The sequence below is a fragment of the Hakea prostrata genome, chromosome 1 (genome assembly GCF_041222555.1).
Source record: "Hakea prostrata isolate BN-2017 chromosome 1, UWA_Hpros_2, whole genome shotgun sequence".
NCBI lineage: Eukaryota > Viridiplantae > Streptophyta > Magnoliopsida > Proteales > Proteaceae > Hakea > Hakea prostrata.
Genome location: NC_142600.1, coordinates 32,857,962 through 32,874,647, shown reverse-complemented (window position 1 = coordinate 32,874,647; position 16,686 = coordinate 32,857,962). Strand labels below are relative to the sequence as shown.

General features: G+C 36.6%; 1 protein-coding gene across 3 annotated transcripts in view; it reads right to left on the bottom strand.

The window, feature by feature from the left end:
• Nucleotides 1-3,376: 3,376 nt before the first annotated feature.
• LOC149028773 (Tetratricopeptide repeat (TPR)-like superfamily protein) overlaps nucleotides 3,377-16,686 on the bottom strand; it is a 112,121-nt gene continuing 98,811 nt past the window's right edge. Inside the window, exons 14-15 of one of the 3 annotated variants that reach the window (XM_089139005.1) lie at nucleotides 4,550-4,606; nucleotides 3,377-3,927 (exon numbers count right to left, since the gene is read on the bottom strand). In XM_089139005.1, coding sequence (XP_088995131.1) covers nucleotides 3,871-3,927; nucleotides 4,550-4,606 — 114 coding nt within the window. In that variant the 3' untranslated portion in view covers nucleotides 3,377-3,870. The remainder of the gene's footprint in view (nucleotides 3,928-4,549; nucleotides 4,607-16,686) is intronic. The other 2 variants (XM_089139010.1, XM_089138999.1) reach the window with 2 other exon arrangements.

Genomic DNA, 16,686 nt, shown 5'->3' with positions numbered 1-16,686 from the left:
AGGTGAGGAAAATACTTAACCATATATTGTGGGATTGATGGTGTTATTTGAGTCTTCATTATTTTGATATCTTGTATTCTATTATAAATTGTGTGTGACTTTACGTGAACGGAAGATGAGATCATTTATGTTTGTTTCTACTTTCCTTTATGAATTATGATATGAGAATGATGTGAATGTGTGGATTTGGTTGTGGGACCTTGCCCTCTTGTATTATATGCCAACTAGGGTTGTGGGTTCGCCCATTACCCTGGTGACCCTATATGTATATGCATTTAGACCTAAGTATATTGATACTAGGTCTCTAGATGTGTTGGTTAGGTAACCCATGAGTACTACTACCCTTCTGGTAGGGGTATTGAAGCAAGTTAACCCGTGATGTCAGTGGCTGAGTCCTATGAGCATCAAGCAGGTCCACTGCCATCATGAGATGATGGGGTTGCATATTTATAGAGTTTGGGCTTGTGTCACTTTCAGCACAATGTGTGATTTTTGCGGGGAAGCCACGAGAGCGTCTGCCTATATATATGTGGATGACCATAGGGTTGAGAAATGGAATCTAACAGATGCCTCTCGTTGAGGATCCCATTTCTAGGTCGATAAGGATATCAGACCAACAGATGCCTCCCGTTGAGGAATGATGTCTGGACCATATGTAGTACGAGACCAACCATGCATTAGGCCTACAATTTTCCTTGACACACGCTGGTTCTCAAGCCAAATGGTGATGTGAGACAGTGGTGACCTATATCCCCAGCCATGGAATGATGTGACTTGACTTAACAACTGCGGAGAACCCAATAGACGTCTCTTGTTGAGGGAGAGTGATTGAGACCGCCCAGAGAAAGCTAATGTATAGCTTAATGCATGTCTATTGTAGAGACTTCATGATAGAGTTAGAAGCATAATTGCATACTCATTTAATATTCATCTTATTATAATATTTATATATACTCGTGGAAGATTGTGAATGTATGCTTGATATGCAGTTAAGTTGACTTCATTGATTTCTGTTGAACTCATTCCTTTTATGTGTATTTTCTTTTTAGATTTCACTAGAGGTTATGATGACCCGGTTTACTTGGAGAGTCTGCTGCTGTATGAGTCCTACGAGGGACCCACGATAGAGGACACAAAGCTACATGGCTAATAGTGTGTCTATTTGGACTATGCCTATGGAGTCCAGCCATTTTGAGACATTGGAGATATCACATGATTTAGTAGTGGCCCTTGTATCTTTGTGCTTTATCTTTCTCACCCAACCGATAGATGAGGGCACTGCTTAACTTTTGAAACCTCTAAAGAAAATAGACATCCGCTGTTAACTATTCCTTTCTTTAACTCTGAAAATTAGATTTGATTTACTTTGGTTAATGATTCAACTTTAATTCATGGATTATTGTAATAAAATTTTGATTGGTTGATTAATACTCCTTACTTTAATTTATTATTGTCCTTTGATTATGCTATGTTGTATGGTAGTATGGATTTGGCACTGAACCTTAGTTCTGTAGTGTATCACCCTCACGAGTATTCAGGTATATGACCGGATCTGGCTGGGTGAGGTGTGACAGATGTTTTGTTGGATTGACCACATGAACAGTTGGAAAAACACAAGAGAGATGGAAGTGGTTACATGTATTCTATCAAACAACACAAAACAATGGGACTGTAGAAGGATCTAGGATCACAATGTTTTTTCTTCACAAAAACGAACCCAACAAAAGAAGAAAAAGAAAAAAAAAGAGGCCCTGAATTCCAAAACTAATAGTTATCCAGGTTCCTTTAAGTGCTTACCTGATATAGTTATTAACTCAAGGAGAACTTGTTTCTGGTCATGCGGGCAACCAAGTAAACGACTAAACCGAAGATGAGTGCAAAACCCGAGCAACAAGTTAGTGAATTTCATACTTTGGCAAAAACAAGGAGGTCTTTTCGTATAATCCATAGTATTATTGGGACTGTAGAAGGATCTAGGATCCCTTTTGGAGTGACGTTTAGGTTACCAGTCAACAAAGAGATGTTGTGCAAGACTTTTAAGGGGTTGGGTGACTGTTTATTAAAGGCTATAAGGCTGCGTTCTTGCCACATATTGTAACATGTAATTATAAACATAGAGATCAACCATCATTTTGAAGTTTTATCAAAAGAGTAGAAATGGAGAGGAAAGAGATGCATAGGTGTAAGCATGGATTGGTGTGTAAGTCACTCCATTCGCAAACCTAGAGTACTTGTTGCCCAAATTCTCTTAGTCCAATCACATGAAATGAAAGTATGCCAATACGACTCTTCACCATTTCCACACAATTCATAGTTGCCAGATGATGTTATCCAGTGAGCAAGTACTACCTTGACTAAAAGTCCTGCATTCAAGAGATGCCGAAAGAAAGTTTTAGATTTAGGGTGTATGGGTAGTTTCTAGAAAAACTTCTACCATGGTTTTGAGGTGTTGTCTCGTGTTGCCATTCTTATTTTTAACAACGCTTGTCCAACCAATTTGACTAAGAAAATTCCATTGTTTGAAATAAGACATTGCAAGGAGCCAGATTCAGAGAAAAGATTTAAAGATGTAAGAAAAGTAAACAACAAGAGATTCTCATTGGGAAGGTACTCCAGATCAAGTGGTGTTATCGAGATGCAACTTGTGCCACATTAGCATTTCTTTTCCACATTTCGTAATTATGTGGTTCCCAAATCCGAGTGTAATCTTGTTAAATGGAATATCGTAGAAGCTGTAATTACTTTCATGATAAATGGCGTCAGTATTGCTTTATTTTTGTAGTTTTTCTTAAATCCCTGTCTTGTGCTTCCGCACTGAATGGTAACCCTCCCCTTGGTGGCTCAGTTGGCAAAGCGCAACGCTTTCACATAGGAGGTCAGAGTTTGAATCCCCTCAGGGCCAAGGTGGGGTTCGCCTATATTAATTATAAAAAGCGCCTTGAGGATATAGTCGTGGTGCGCGCAAGCTGGCCCGGATGAACCTCATTTAAAAAAAAAAAAAAAAAAAAAAAAAACCTCACCTGCTGATTCTTTTGAATGAAATACTCTTAATATCAAATGTACTATCAAGAGTTCTCATGGTGACATCCTACATATCAGTGTTTGTTTATATTATTACCCAAATAAAAAAGTATTTGTTTGTCACATCACAAATTCACAATACAATAAATTGGGTTAAGAAAAAAGAAAGTCCTAAAATTCTGAAAAATGTCATCAGAACAAAAAAAATATACCTGACGAGATCAGTATTGGTATACGATTTCAATACAGGATCGACACCCTTAAACCCATTCCACTAGTCTTTCACGGTTAAACATGAAATTTGAAAATTACAATTTTAGAGACTAAAATACCATTGACAATTTAAATGTGAAGGATTAATAACCTGGCCTTTTTGCTTATTACGAATCTTGCATTACCTAAGCTAGATTTGAATGATGCAGAGCGTCATGAGTTCCCAGTTTCATAAGCTTGCCATTTCCTGGTTTCAGTTCAACGGTTAGGTAGCTTTGTAAGAAGAGATTTTGAGTATGAGGTTAGTCTTCACAGACAACCTTGTCACATCCAAATCAGCCAGTTCAGGCATTTCTTACCATCAAGCATTATTGTAAAATGATCATCCATTTAGTCCAATAAGAACCCCAAAAGAAAGGCATTGAATCCAAATTAGAATGCTAAAATAGAAAAATTTCATCGTCATTAACACCATTAACTTCTCTACAAAGTCTAGCACAAAAATATGTTCAAATGGGTACCAATATGCACAGGTTTGAGTACTCTTCATCCTATTGGCAGCAGAGAACATTGTTTAGACAACATTTCCTATAGCAACGAGCAATTCAATGCTCCAGCCTTCAAGTGAAGTGGTCATTATCTTGAGTAGCGATCAACCAGTGCCTTCGCCTTCTCTGGCGCAAAAAACCGTGCCTGCACGAAAGCCCTTAAACTGAATGCTAGTATCATTCTGCCTCTACTTTAATTCAAACTTCAAAGGAACAGAGAATTCCAAGAGATGAGAATTGTACATATTTCTTGATTAAGTATATGTCAAACATGCTGAATGATTCAGAATTCTCGATCAGCCAATTTATGTGTCTTGTTTGGTGGTTGTTTTGGAGTGAGATGACCTCTCTAGGTATAATATAATCCTCAAACCGGAAGTATACCAACTATAGATGGTATCACTACAAGGACAGAGTACTCTTTGGGCCATTCAGATCATTATTTCCTGTGTGGTCACATGTAAAAAGTTGTGACCCATCAAAATAATATGCTATGCACCATATGGTTGTCCATGTCCTTGTTCCTCTGGTATTCTAAGCCAAGCTCCAAGCCTTTATGCATACGTTTCCATCCTAGGTACTACCATATAAATTCAGTCGCAACAGTCTATCCCATGAGGGCATACATCAAAAAGCTAACACAGATAGAATAACATGCACAATTGCTTATTATTTATAGGATAACCTCATAAAGATAGTTCAGAAGTATATTGCACATCACTTCTGATTGACTGTAATGTGCATGAAGACAACAATCAGATACACACCTGAATAAACATCCTCTCTGCATCTCCAACGTTACCATTTTGTTTCAAAATGATTCCCTGCAGAAATATCAAAATAAAGGTTTTCAAATATGTCTAGTCTCCCTTGTAGGAAAGCTTAAAATTACAAATTAATAACAAACCAGCACAAAGAGACAGCTTAACTAATATTGGGGAGCAGGAGATAATAGAAAAGTTGAAGGGACTGAAAATCCTCAGCATTCTTAAATTAGAGAACCTTTGCAGCAAGTCATATGAACTGACATGACCTAGAATCTTCAAGCAGACCAAAATTTCTCCTCATCTAGACTGAACTATATGGTTTTGTAGAACTATTCAGAAAGCTCTTGAGTTTCCTTTAGATAGACATGCCCACTACCCATTGAAGTAGTTGAGCTATATAAGGGTATATAACCAAGTGAACCGTGTGGGTACACTTATGTACACAATAGTTATGGCCTATAGGTGACAACTACTGTTTTACTCCTTTTCCTTGTAGCTTGGTTGACAAGCAAACTCATAGCTAGGATTCATTTTTTTGGTCAAGTAATATCTGGTTCATAAATCTGTGTAACCCAGTCCAGGAAATTATTCCTAGACTAGGATAGGAACTGATTGTATTATTAAAGCTGTATATGAGGGGGAGGTAAAGACACCTCTCTCCCCTTCTATTCATTCTCTCCATCTTCCTCCTCACTCGTCCCTTCTCTCCTGCCGGCAATTCTGGTTCTCTAAAACTGCAGCCACAGTTGCACCTATAATTTGCATCAGTTCCACATCCACCACTCAAACTTTGGCATTCACAAGTCACTAAAGTACTTGCTACAATTTACAACCTGTTTTCTTTATTCAAAATTAAGGAACAATTTTGTTTTTTGATCAAGCGGGCAAAGAAGTACGAGGGATAAAAATAGACAGAATACAACATCAGCACTAGCAATCTGCCTCATAGGACCCCACAACCTTAACCTCACAGACTATCACAATAGAATGGAATCAAAAAATTTCGTTTCCAATTTCTTCTCTCGATCACCATGCTTTTTTCTAAGGAACTAATACTTATTCAGAGACCTTTAACCCCTCTCCCTCCCCCTTCCTTCCCTTCCCCACACCAGTCCAACCCCCACAAGAAGGGAAGAAAAGATTTTCAATGAAGGTGCACAGTGAGTACAGGACCTACGGGTAACCAATTATTTTATCTGTTTTTCTTCAAAAAAGTTACACGGAAAATTAATGGCTTTTCACTTTTAAACTATTATATCTAAAAAAGTAGGAACTGTGAACAAAGTAATAGCATCATGGTTTTGGATGGATGATCTTACATAATCTTGACAATTCCCATAAAATGAATGGATTGTCCTTGATGGATATTGATATATCAGGTCAGCCAATCCTTGTAAGTTACCAGTTACAACCATTGATATGATTTATATAATTAATTAATGTACGGTACTCTCTCTCTTTCTCTCTCTCTGCACTAACATACAATACTCTCTTTTTTTTTGGGTACAAGGGGGCTTTATTAAGAAATACAATACTCTTTTACCATCAAAGAAAAGAGTAATAGCTAGAACCTTTATTTGTTTCGTAAAGCTTTTAACTTTTCACTTGTAGCCCTTAATTTTGAATGAGGTTGCAGATCTGATTGATCAAGATCTTGAGATATGTAATAACAGTTGTCAAGCACTAGCCATTCAAAAGCGTTCAAGCTCCATTATAAGTGCGTAAGTGGTGCCTAAGCGTGTTTAAGGGGTATATATAATGTTCCAGTACTGTTTTTTTTCGTATGTTAGTTATATTCATTAGTGATAGTCTACTGTATAATAAATTACAGTGTTTTATCAGAGGAAAAAAGTAATGATTAAGAAGCAACTAAAATGAGAACAAAAATGCCAAGATAAACACATTATCATTTAGATGTATTAAAAGTGGAGATGGCAAAGTACTAGTTTGTGATAAGGACATTAAAAAGAGATGGGAAATCTATTTCTCTAGTCTGCTAAACAAGCACACTTCAAGTATTTGTGAGTCCGGATTATACCATCCACCAAGACACCAATTTTCGAACATGTACAAAGAATTTTGATGTCCGAAGTAAAAGAAGCACTAAGGAGGATGAAACTAGGCAAGACACAAGGCCCTAATGAAATCCCGATAGAAGTATGGAAGAGCTTAGGAACCCACGGGCTAGCTTGGTTGACTAAGTTATTTAATAAGATTATGAGCACAGGGAAAATACTAGATGAATGGAGGAGAAGTATCGTGTTTCCAATTTACAAAAATAAAGGAGATATTCAAAGTTGTAATAACTATAGAGGCATTAAATTGATGAGCCATACTATGAAATTATGGGAGAGAGTAACTGAAATCCATTTGAGACACTTAACCTCAATTATGGAGAACCAATTTAGGTTTATGACGGGAAGATCTATGACAAAGACTATTTACCTAATTAGGAGACTCATGGAAGGGTATAGAGAGTGTAGGAAAGACCTTCATATGGTATTTATTGACATAGAGAAAGCTTATGATAGAGTTCCTAGAGCATTACTTTGGCAAGTACTAGAGAAAAGAAGGGTCAAAAGTAAATACGTGGACATAGTTAAGGATATGCATGACGGTTCAGTGACAAGTGTAAGAACAGTGGGGGGACAAAGTAATGAATTCCTAATTATAGTTGGGCTACATCAAGGATCAACTTTAAACACATATCTATTTACACTTATAATGGATGAATTAACCAAAGACATTCAAGACGAGGTTCCTTGGTGTATGCATTTTGCTGATGATATTGTGTTGATAAATGAAACTTAAGTAGGGAATAATACTAAGTTAGAATCATGGAGAACAACTTTGGAATCAAGAGGTTTTAAACTAAGTATAATGAAAACAAAATATCTACTTTGTAACTTTAGTCATGATTGGGCAGACAAGGAGATGGTAAAACTTGACAATAAAGAGATTCCTCAGAATGATTGTTTTAGGTACATTGGTTCAATCATAAATAACATAAGTGATATAGAGGATGATGTCTCCCAAAGAATCAAGATTGGGTGGATGAAGTGGAGAGGTGTATCCAGAGTCTTGTGTGATCAACGTATTCCATTAAAGCTTAAATGAAAATTCTATAGGACCATTGTTCGACCAGCTATGATGTACGGTGTAGAGTGTTGGACTATTAAAAAAAATTATGTAGATAAATTCAGTATAGAAAATGTTAGAAAATAAACTTTAATCAACCAAAATAGTGCAATAACAAGAAGAATTGAGAAGAAGAAAGAAGACGAGAAGAGAAAAAGAAAGAAGAAGAATTGACAGGAATCACATAAGACTGCGACTCTAGCTTAGAATTCCTAGAATTGCAGCCTTATATTTATAGATATCAATAGTCTAGATTACAACTTGAGAAGTAAGACATCTTGCCCTTTAAAAAAGGAAATAAATAGTACAATTTATGGACATAATTTTTTAGTAAAATCAACTCCTAAAATCTGTCGAAAATAGAAAATACTGAAAAAGGAATGTTCTGAAATTAGTAACTAATAGAAAATAAAAACTATGCATTCTTGAAACTTCCAAAACTTGTGTAGCAAGATTGCTACATTAGAAACAGAAAGCAAAGTAACATCACTGGCATAATACTATCCTTGTGAACAGCAAACCAACCTAAAACTTGTGTATACTTCAACACTCCCCCTCAAGATGGAGTATACACAAAGCAAACTTCAGCTTGCACAATAAGAATAAACTTGAAAGGTAGCACTAATCTTGAATGTGTAGCAATAGCAGACGTCGATAATCACTAAGAGAACTTCCTTAGGAGATAATCAACATCAACAAAAAAAACTTTAACTCTTTATATCGAACAAACCACCAATAATGAGAACAATCGACAGCATTGAAGATGAGTAAAATTCATAAGTATAGCAGCATCAAAGGAAAATAGTAGGGAGGAATCTCCACAATGATTCTTGAAAACTGCAGCTCCAATGTCCATATAAGCACTTTGCAATAAGGAAATAATAGGTAAAGTAGAAATAAAAAGCAGTATTGTTTACTGTTGACCAAGTAGGTAGGTAAAAGACAGTATAGGTTATTGCAGACCAAGTAGATAGGTAAAAGACAGTATAGGTTACCACAGACTAGATAGGTAACAGATAGTATAGGTTACTACGGACCACAATTAATTAGGTAAAAGTAGTATAGGTTACTACAAATCAAGTAGATAGGTAATGGTAGGTAAGTAAAGGTATTGTTGTAGAATCCCATCTAGGGAGGACAAAGACCTTCACAAATAATATCCTTTAACACACTTTGAGTAGATATAGAATAAGGTACCATTCTCCCCCTTAAGTGTAGCATTACACGTGGACAATTAATGACAACCAATTGTCTAGTATAAAAAGATCACAAGCAACAATTTCCAATGTGACCTTTATAGTAGATATAATCTTCATTCTCCAAGCATGTAGGAACCAAAGAAATAATATTCAAACTCTCCTTATGGTAGATTAGTAGATGCATACATACGCCAAATGCACGAGGGTGTTCTAGGTACAATAATTAGGTAATGGACATGAGTGCATTAGAGATAAAAAGGGGAGAAAGTGTGCAAAGAATTAAATAATAAATTGACATAAAGTCAAAGGTGAGGAGTATAATGGGACCCAAAAAAAAAAAAACTGAGGAAACAGAAATCAGAAGTAGGAATAGAAATTAGAAACCAGAATAATGGAAGGAACCAAGAAATTAAACCAAAAAAAAAAGAAGAAGAAGCTCAAACTGAACCCAAAACACTGAACCAGGAATTTCAAAACAAACCTCATCTTCTTCCTCATGGAGACGAAGTCTGCAAGGCAACTAAGGCATCAAATAATCAGCAGCAAGTACTGGAGAAGGAACAGGGGGTTCAGATGACGATGGTAGGTTACGGAGGTTCAACAACTGTATTCTCAGTTGCAAAGACATAAATTAAGGAAGTGAATTCCAAATGCAGCAAAAACATATAGGAATCTAAAACAGAGAACTTAGCCACAAGAGACCTGGAACCAGATGAAGAACAATCAGTCTAAGAAGAAAAACAATGCAGATTTAGGTAGGGAAATCATGACATGTGAGTAGCACATTCAACATATCAGGAGATGCCTTAGAATCAGTTGTGACAACAGGAATAAACCAAATTATAGGGGTAGAAAACTGAATGAAAAAAAACTGTAAACAGCCAAGCAACACAGTAGCAGCAATAGCAGAGTTAGGAACTCTAAATAACTAAGGTAGATTAGCTTAGAACAGGGACACCTGATCAACAAAATTTGGAGGGAAAAAACTTCAACTAGTGGTGTCATCAGCCATAGCAGAGAGCACTTGTCAACATAAATTGAAGACAACATCACAGGTATAAGTAGGCTTTAAGGCCTTCCATCAAGTAGCAGATCTCAGTAAAGAGAACTTTCAAACTAAGTTGCGGTTGAACATGGGCTCATATATTTATTGCTCTAATACCATGTTAGAAAATACAGTTTAATCAACCAAAATAGTGCAATAACAAGAAGAACTGAGAAGAAGAAAGAAGAAGAGAAGAAGAATTGATAGGAATCACATGAGCCTTCAATTCTAGCTTGGAACTCCTAAAATTCATAGCCTTGTATTTATATATATGAATAGTCTAGATTACAACTTGAGAAGCAAACCATTTTGCCCCCTCTAAAAGAGGAAATAAAGACTACAACTTATGGACAGAATTTTCTAATAAAACTAACTACTAAAATCTGTCCAAAATAGAAAGTACTGAAAAAAAAAGTTCTAAAATTAGTAACTAACAGAAAATAGAAACTATGCTTTCTAGAAACTTCAAAAACTTGTGTAGCAAGATTCCTACATTACAAATAGAACGTAGGGTAGCATCACTAACATAAAACTGTTCATGTTACTATTAATGTGAACAGTAAAACAACCCAAAACTTGTGTGTATTTCAACAACAGAAATGAGGATGCTAAGATGGATGAGTGGCTAGGAAGGATAAGATAAAGAATGATCATATTAGAGTTGGTCTGGGAGTTGCTTGCATAAGTGATATGATACAAGAAAGTTGTTTGAGGTGGTACGACCAAATTCAGCGGAGGCTTTTAAATGCCCTTGTGTAGAGAAGTGATATAATCCAAATTGAATGGACTAGGAAAGCTAGGGGTAGACCTAAGATAACCTTAAGAGAAGTGGTGGGAAATGATACGCATATCTTAGGGTGGTTTCCGGCAAAGGCAGTGGGCAATTTCAGTCGAGGTGTAGGTAGAAGATAGGTGAAGGAGAATCCCTTCACCCACCTGAGGGTTGGGTATGGGAGGGTTTAAATTGGGTAATTATGTCATTTGACTTTAATGAGGGTAATATAGTCATTTTACTCATGACTTAACATAATCTTGGATGGAATGTTAGGAATGTGCAACTTGTAATTTTGAGAGTGTGCAATCTGTAATTTAGGGCACTAAAGCGTGCTACCCAGAGTTTAAGCCCCACTAAAGCATGCAACCTATAAAAAACTCTTTTTATTTTTATTTTTCATTATTCAATCGTTATAACTGTTGTCAGTTAGAATGGTGTGGAGATCTTCTAGATTTGGGTAATTTGATTTAGTCAGTTTACTCTCTTTTTTTTTTTTTTAATTCTTTCCTTATTGGGAGCAAGGAAGGGAAATCAGTGAATTATCGCCAAAACGTGGCAATATTTCGCTGTTTAGGAGCGTAGTGATACAAAATGGGCGGCAATATGAAATTTACCAAATATATTTTGCCAAAAATATTGCGATATATTACGAAAGGTCAATATATCGCCAATAACTTTAAAACTATCGTGATAAATTGCAAAAATATCGTTCTCTTCAATTTTCTCGGTTTCTCATCTTCTTTCTTTTAACTTTTTAATCTCAAGAACAAACCAACTATCCTTTGAATTGCAGAGAAACGGAGGTAGCAAGCAGTGGAAATTACCTATGCAATCCCATAAAAAATCTTGCTTGTAGAAAACCTTCCTTTTGTATTGATCCTTCTCTTCTTCTTCCCAAACCTTTGAACCTTGAAGTCTCTTGTTACAACGTTGGCAACCAAGGAATGCTGTAGACTTTGAAACCCCAAATCCTTTCTAGCAGCGGTCGTGGTTTGCATTTGCAGTGGCTAATTAGGCAAGTCTTCACTTTTCCATGGCAAACCACTGTATGGTTTGTGGATCATTTTTCTTATCTGCAATCAGTCTTCTCCTTGTTTGGTTTGAGTCTCTTGGCTGTAGATGATGGTGACAAAGACAGTGAATGCTAGTAAACGATTTTTTTAATTTTTTAATTTTAAATTTATTCATTTATTATGTCTGCGAAAAGACGAAATTCTGAAGCAATTTTGCGGATACTCCTTTAGAGTAGTGGAACGATTCCAAAGCAATTTTGCAGGCTACTACTCTGTTCATCCCTCTCACTGATGAATCCATTCTGATGTCAATGAAATATCTCCGACATATTGGGGTTTTGCCTGTTTCGCTAAGGGCGAAACCTCGACACCAGACAATATTTCGTTCTTTGATGGGGAGTAGTTTTCTTGTAAGATTCCCAAATTGGGAAGGATTTATTTGTTCAATATTTGGTAAATTTCAAGTATAAATAAAGCTCCTGTTGTGTCCTTCAGACACAAGTCAGGATTTCTCCAACTCTTCCAACATGGTATCACTGCCATCTTTTATCCATCATTAGAACCATCCACCCCATTGTCCCTTACCCATCTTCTCTCAACCTTAAAAATAAAAATAAAAAAATAAAAAAATAAAAATAAAAAAAAGAAAGAAAAAGAAAAAGAAAAAGAAAAAGAGAAGGGAGGAGAAGGAAAGAAAAAACCTACCATAGCCCATTGCAGAACCTACCGCAACATCTTCTCACTGGTTCTTCTTCATCGCAACCTACCAAACAGCCATCGTCGTGATCTGCAACTCACGAGAATCCTTCCAACATCACCATCAAGCCCAGCCACCCTTCCACCACCATTGCCAGGCCCTTCTGACCATTCCACCATCATCGTAAGGCCATCAAACCCCTTTTGTTCCAATTTTTTTTTCTCATCAACTCAGCTTACCACTTCGATCTCAACCTGCAACTCCTATGCCTCATCTTTTTTCTTCCATCATCTGCATAATCCATTTTCTTCTTTGGTATTCTTTCATAAACCTCGATCGAACCCTGTTTTTACTTCTCTCTATTGAACAACCTCAATCGAACTTTGATTCAAAGACCCACATTGAATACAAAAATTAAACCCAACCTGAACCATTATTCTTTTCTCTCCATCAAACTGAACGAGAACTATGTATCTTAGGTCTTTAAAAAAAAAAATTGCTCCAAAATTTTTATGAATTATTTTTGGTAGTGAGTGTTCTTCTCCAACTAAAAATTTGATTCCTTAGATCATGATTTTCTTTTGTTCCTGCAATGGTTGATGCAGTCACCCCCACCTTTTTTGGTGCATATGGTACAGAGGATCCTCTCATTTCTTTATCTTTTCGGCATCGTGATTCTTCCCTTTTCTAGATGATCACTGTTAAATTGAATGGGAGTAATTATCCTCGCTGGTCTTACTTCGTTTCACTTGCAGTTAGTGCACGTGGTCTTACTGGCCATCTTAATGGAACTTCTATCAATCCTTCTTCATCTAGTATAGTTCAAAATAAGTAGGAGACAGATGAATGCTTGGTTATGGGATTCCTTCTTAATTCTATTAAACTAAGTATTGCAGAGAGTTACCTTCTTCTTAATGCTGCCACGATTCGGAAAGTTGCCAAGGAAACATATTCTAAAGTTGGTAATGATACACAGTGCTTTGAGATCCGAAGGAAGATTCATTAGTTCTAACAAAAGGAGCTTACTTGTCTCAATACTACAACACTCTTTGAGGCTATTAAGTTATTAACGGACCCTTGACTTCTACGCCCGTTTTACTCCATCCTATTCTACGGATATGGTTGCCTATCAGAAGTGGGAAGACAGGCTTAAAGTGTATGATTTTTTGGCAGGGCTGAATATTGAGTATATCATATTTGAGAACATATTCTTTCCTGAGAGCCTTTTCCTTCTCTAGAGCAAGCCTATGCTATGGCTAATATTGGACAATTATGGTATATAAACATCTGACAAATTTGCATTAGTGGTTGCTTCTGGCAATAATAAATCTGGTTCTGGCTCTCTAGTGAAGTGTAAGGATTATGGAAAAGAGCGTCATACAAAGGACAAGTGTTGGAAGTTGCATGGAAGTCCAACAAACTCCCGTGGAGGAGGTAGGAATGGAAATAGGAGCAACAATCAAGCATTTGCTAACCGAGCTACTTTTGACTCCCTGAGTACTCCAACACTTCTTTCCTTAGACGAGCTCTAGCACCTTTGCCGGTTGATGTCCAGACTTGACGTATCTTCTCTAGTGCGAGTGTACCTTTTGCCATTGTTCCCTTTGCTGATCCACAATTTTCCACAGGTATTTTTGGTTGTCACCATGGTTTTCAAAGCATCTGCCTAGGTGGTAAGGCGACTTTTCAATCACCTTATTTTCCACCACTTTGTTGACATGCAGTTTTTCAGCCCTTTTTTTGGCCTAATCACTACCGCGTTGCATGCCTTATTGCCGCCAAGACGCCAAAGTGGTTGCTTTTTTGACATCTTGTACATAATAATATTTTTTTCTTGATTTTTTTTCAATCAAATTTTATCCTACAAAGCCATATACAAATTTAATAGTTAGTTATTTTCGAATTGGGAATCAATGAATCATTAGATGGACAAGATAGTTATTTGGCATCACACAATCATATAAGTGAAAATGTAAAATTATTACTTTCATATTCATACATATAATTTGATATAGTTCATAGTCATATGTTATGATGCTTGATGAGATGAACTTATGTTTGTGCTCTTTTTTGGATAACCTTTCATAATTACGATTCTTGAATGCTTGTTTTTTGGATGAATGTGATTATTGAATATTTGTTTAGCTAATAATAGAAATTCATCAGTTTAAAAGTAGTTGTATTGAAAATTTTTGACCCAACCACTTTGGTCGCCTTATTACAGCCTAGGTGCCGCTTTATCACCTAATCGCCTAGGTGGAGCCCCAACCGCTTTGGTCGCCTGTGCCTTGACAGCCATAGTTGTCATAATGTCAATTTAACTTATCCCTTTTGGATAATTAACTCTAGGGCAACCGACTATATGACATGCTCATATTCCTTGTTCATACTTATTCATCCGTTCCTTTTGCTTAGAATGTTAGAACGGCTTAAAGGTCTCTCTCCACTATCTCTGGGAAGGAATCTACCATCTATCCGCCTTCTCTTACCCTAATGTTCCTAAGTCTTCGAGTAATCTTTTATGTGTTATTAGACTTACTCGTGATATGAACTGCAAAATAACCTTTTTTCCTTTTCATTGTGTGTTTCAGGATTTGGAAACAGGGCATACAATTAGCAGTGGTAGATTGAATGGGAGGCCTTACTTGTTGGATGGGTCTCCATCAGCTCTTTCTACAGCCTCTAGTTCCATCTCTTATGTATTTTTTACTTTATTGCAATGGCATTGTTGTTTTGGCCATGTCCTTTTACCTTTTTTGTTCAAGTTATTTCCTGATCAAATTAAAAGATATAATTTGAACAATTTTTATTGTGAGGCCTGTATTTTCGCCAAACAAACTAGGGATGTTTAACCTATACCTATTTCAGATTATTATACTAAAGTTCCTTTTTTAGTTATTCACTTTGATGTGTGGGGTCCTTCTCGGACTATGTCTTTGTTTGGTTATAGATGGTTTGTCAACTTTATTGATTGTTGCGCGATGACCACATGTTACTAAAAAAAAAAAGGTGACGTTTTCTCGTGTTTCTAAGAATTTTCATAATATGGTTAAACTCAGTTTGAAGTGACGGTCAAAATCCTTCGTACGGCTAAAGGGACTGAGTAGTTGGGTACAACATTCTCTTCTTACTTGGTTGACCATGGCATTATACACCAGACCAGTTGCATTGCCACTTCACCTTAAAATAGGGTTGCGAAACATAAGAAGAAACATCTAATTTGAGGTAGCACGTTCCCTTAAGTTACCTCCTCAATTTAGGTTATGCGGTTCTTACAACAACATATATAATTAATCGAATGCCTTCCAGGGTCTTATAACAACGCTGCTCCTTTAACGTTCTTTTAGGGACAACAACCTTTATAGTGACACATAAGGTTTTTGGCTGTGTTGCCTTTGTTTGAAACCAGCATGTTCATGGTAAGTTGGATCCTGATGGGTTAAAATGCATTTTCTTGGGCTATGCTCAAGATACACGAAGGGGTATAAGTGTTATCACCCTGGTTCTCATCGTTTTTGTCATTATGGATGTTGTGTTCCAAGAACAAGTTCCTTATTTTTCTTCTACATCTCTTTAAGGAGAGAGTTTTAGTGAAGAGGTTCCGGTGTTGATTCCTCATTTCGATATTTTTCCTGAGATTCCTACAAATGATCTTTCTTTGGAAGATGGATTGATTATACAGGAATAACTGGTGGATAATGTGAGGGAGCGTAAATCTCTGAAGACCTATCAAAGAAAGTAGCAAGTGATCCCTTTAGAACCAAGCCAATTGAAAGGTTCAGTTCTTAGTCCTAAAAAATCCATTCCTTCAGGTGAGTTTGTCTTTGACCCTTCTTCTTATCCTACTTTAGACTTACCAATCACATTGAGAAAGCAGACGTGAACTTGCACCAAACATCTTATTTCCAATAATGTTTCATATAAGTCCCTATCCCCATAGTTTCAAAGTTTTATTTCCTTTTTGTCCTCTACTTCCGTTCCTAACACTTGGCAGGAGGCATTATCTCACCCAAACTAAAAGAAAGCTATGGATGAAGATATGTGAACTCTAAATAAAAATAAAATGTGATAATTGGTAACTTTGCCTCCAGGAAGGTGGATTGTTGGGTGCAAATGGGTGTTCGTGATCAAAGACCATTGAGAGGTACAATACAAGATTAGTGGGCAAAAGCTTCACTCAAACTCATGACATTGATTACCATGAGACTGGGTTAAAGTGCATTTTCTTGGCCCTTGTTGCCAAGATGAACACAGTTCGGAGTATTCTTTC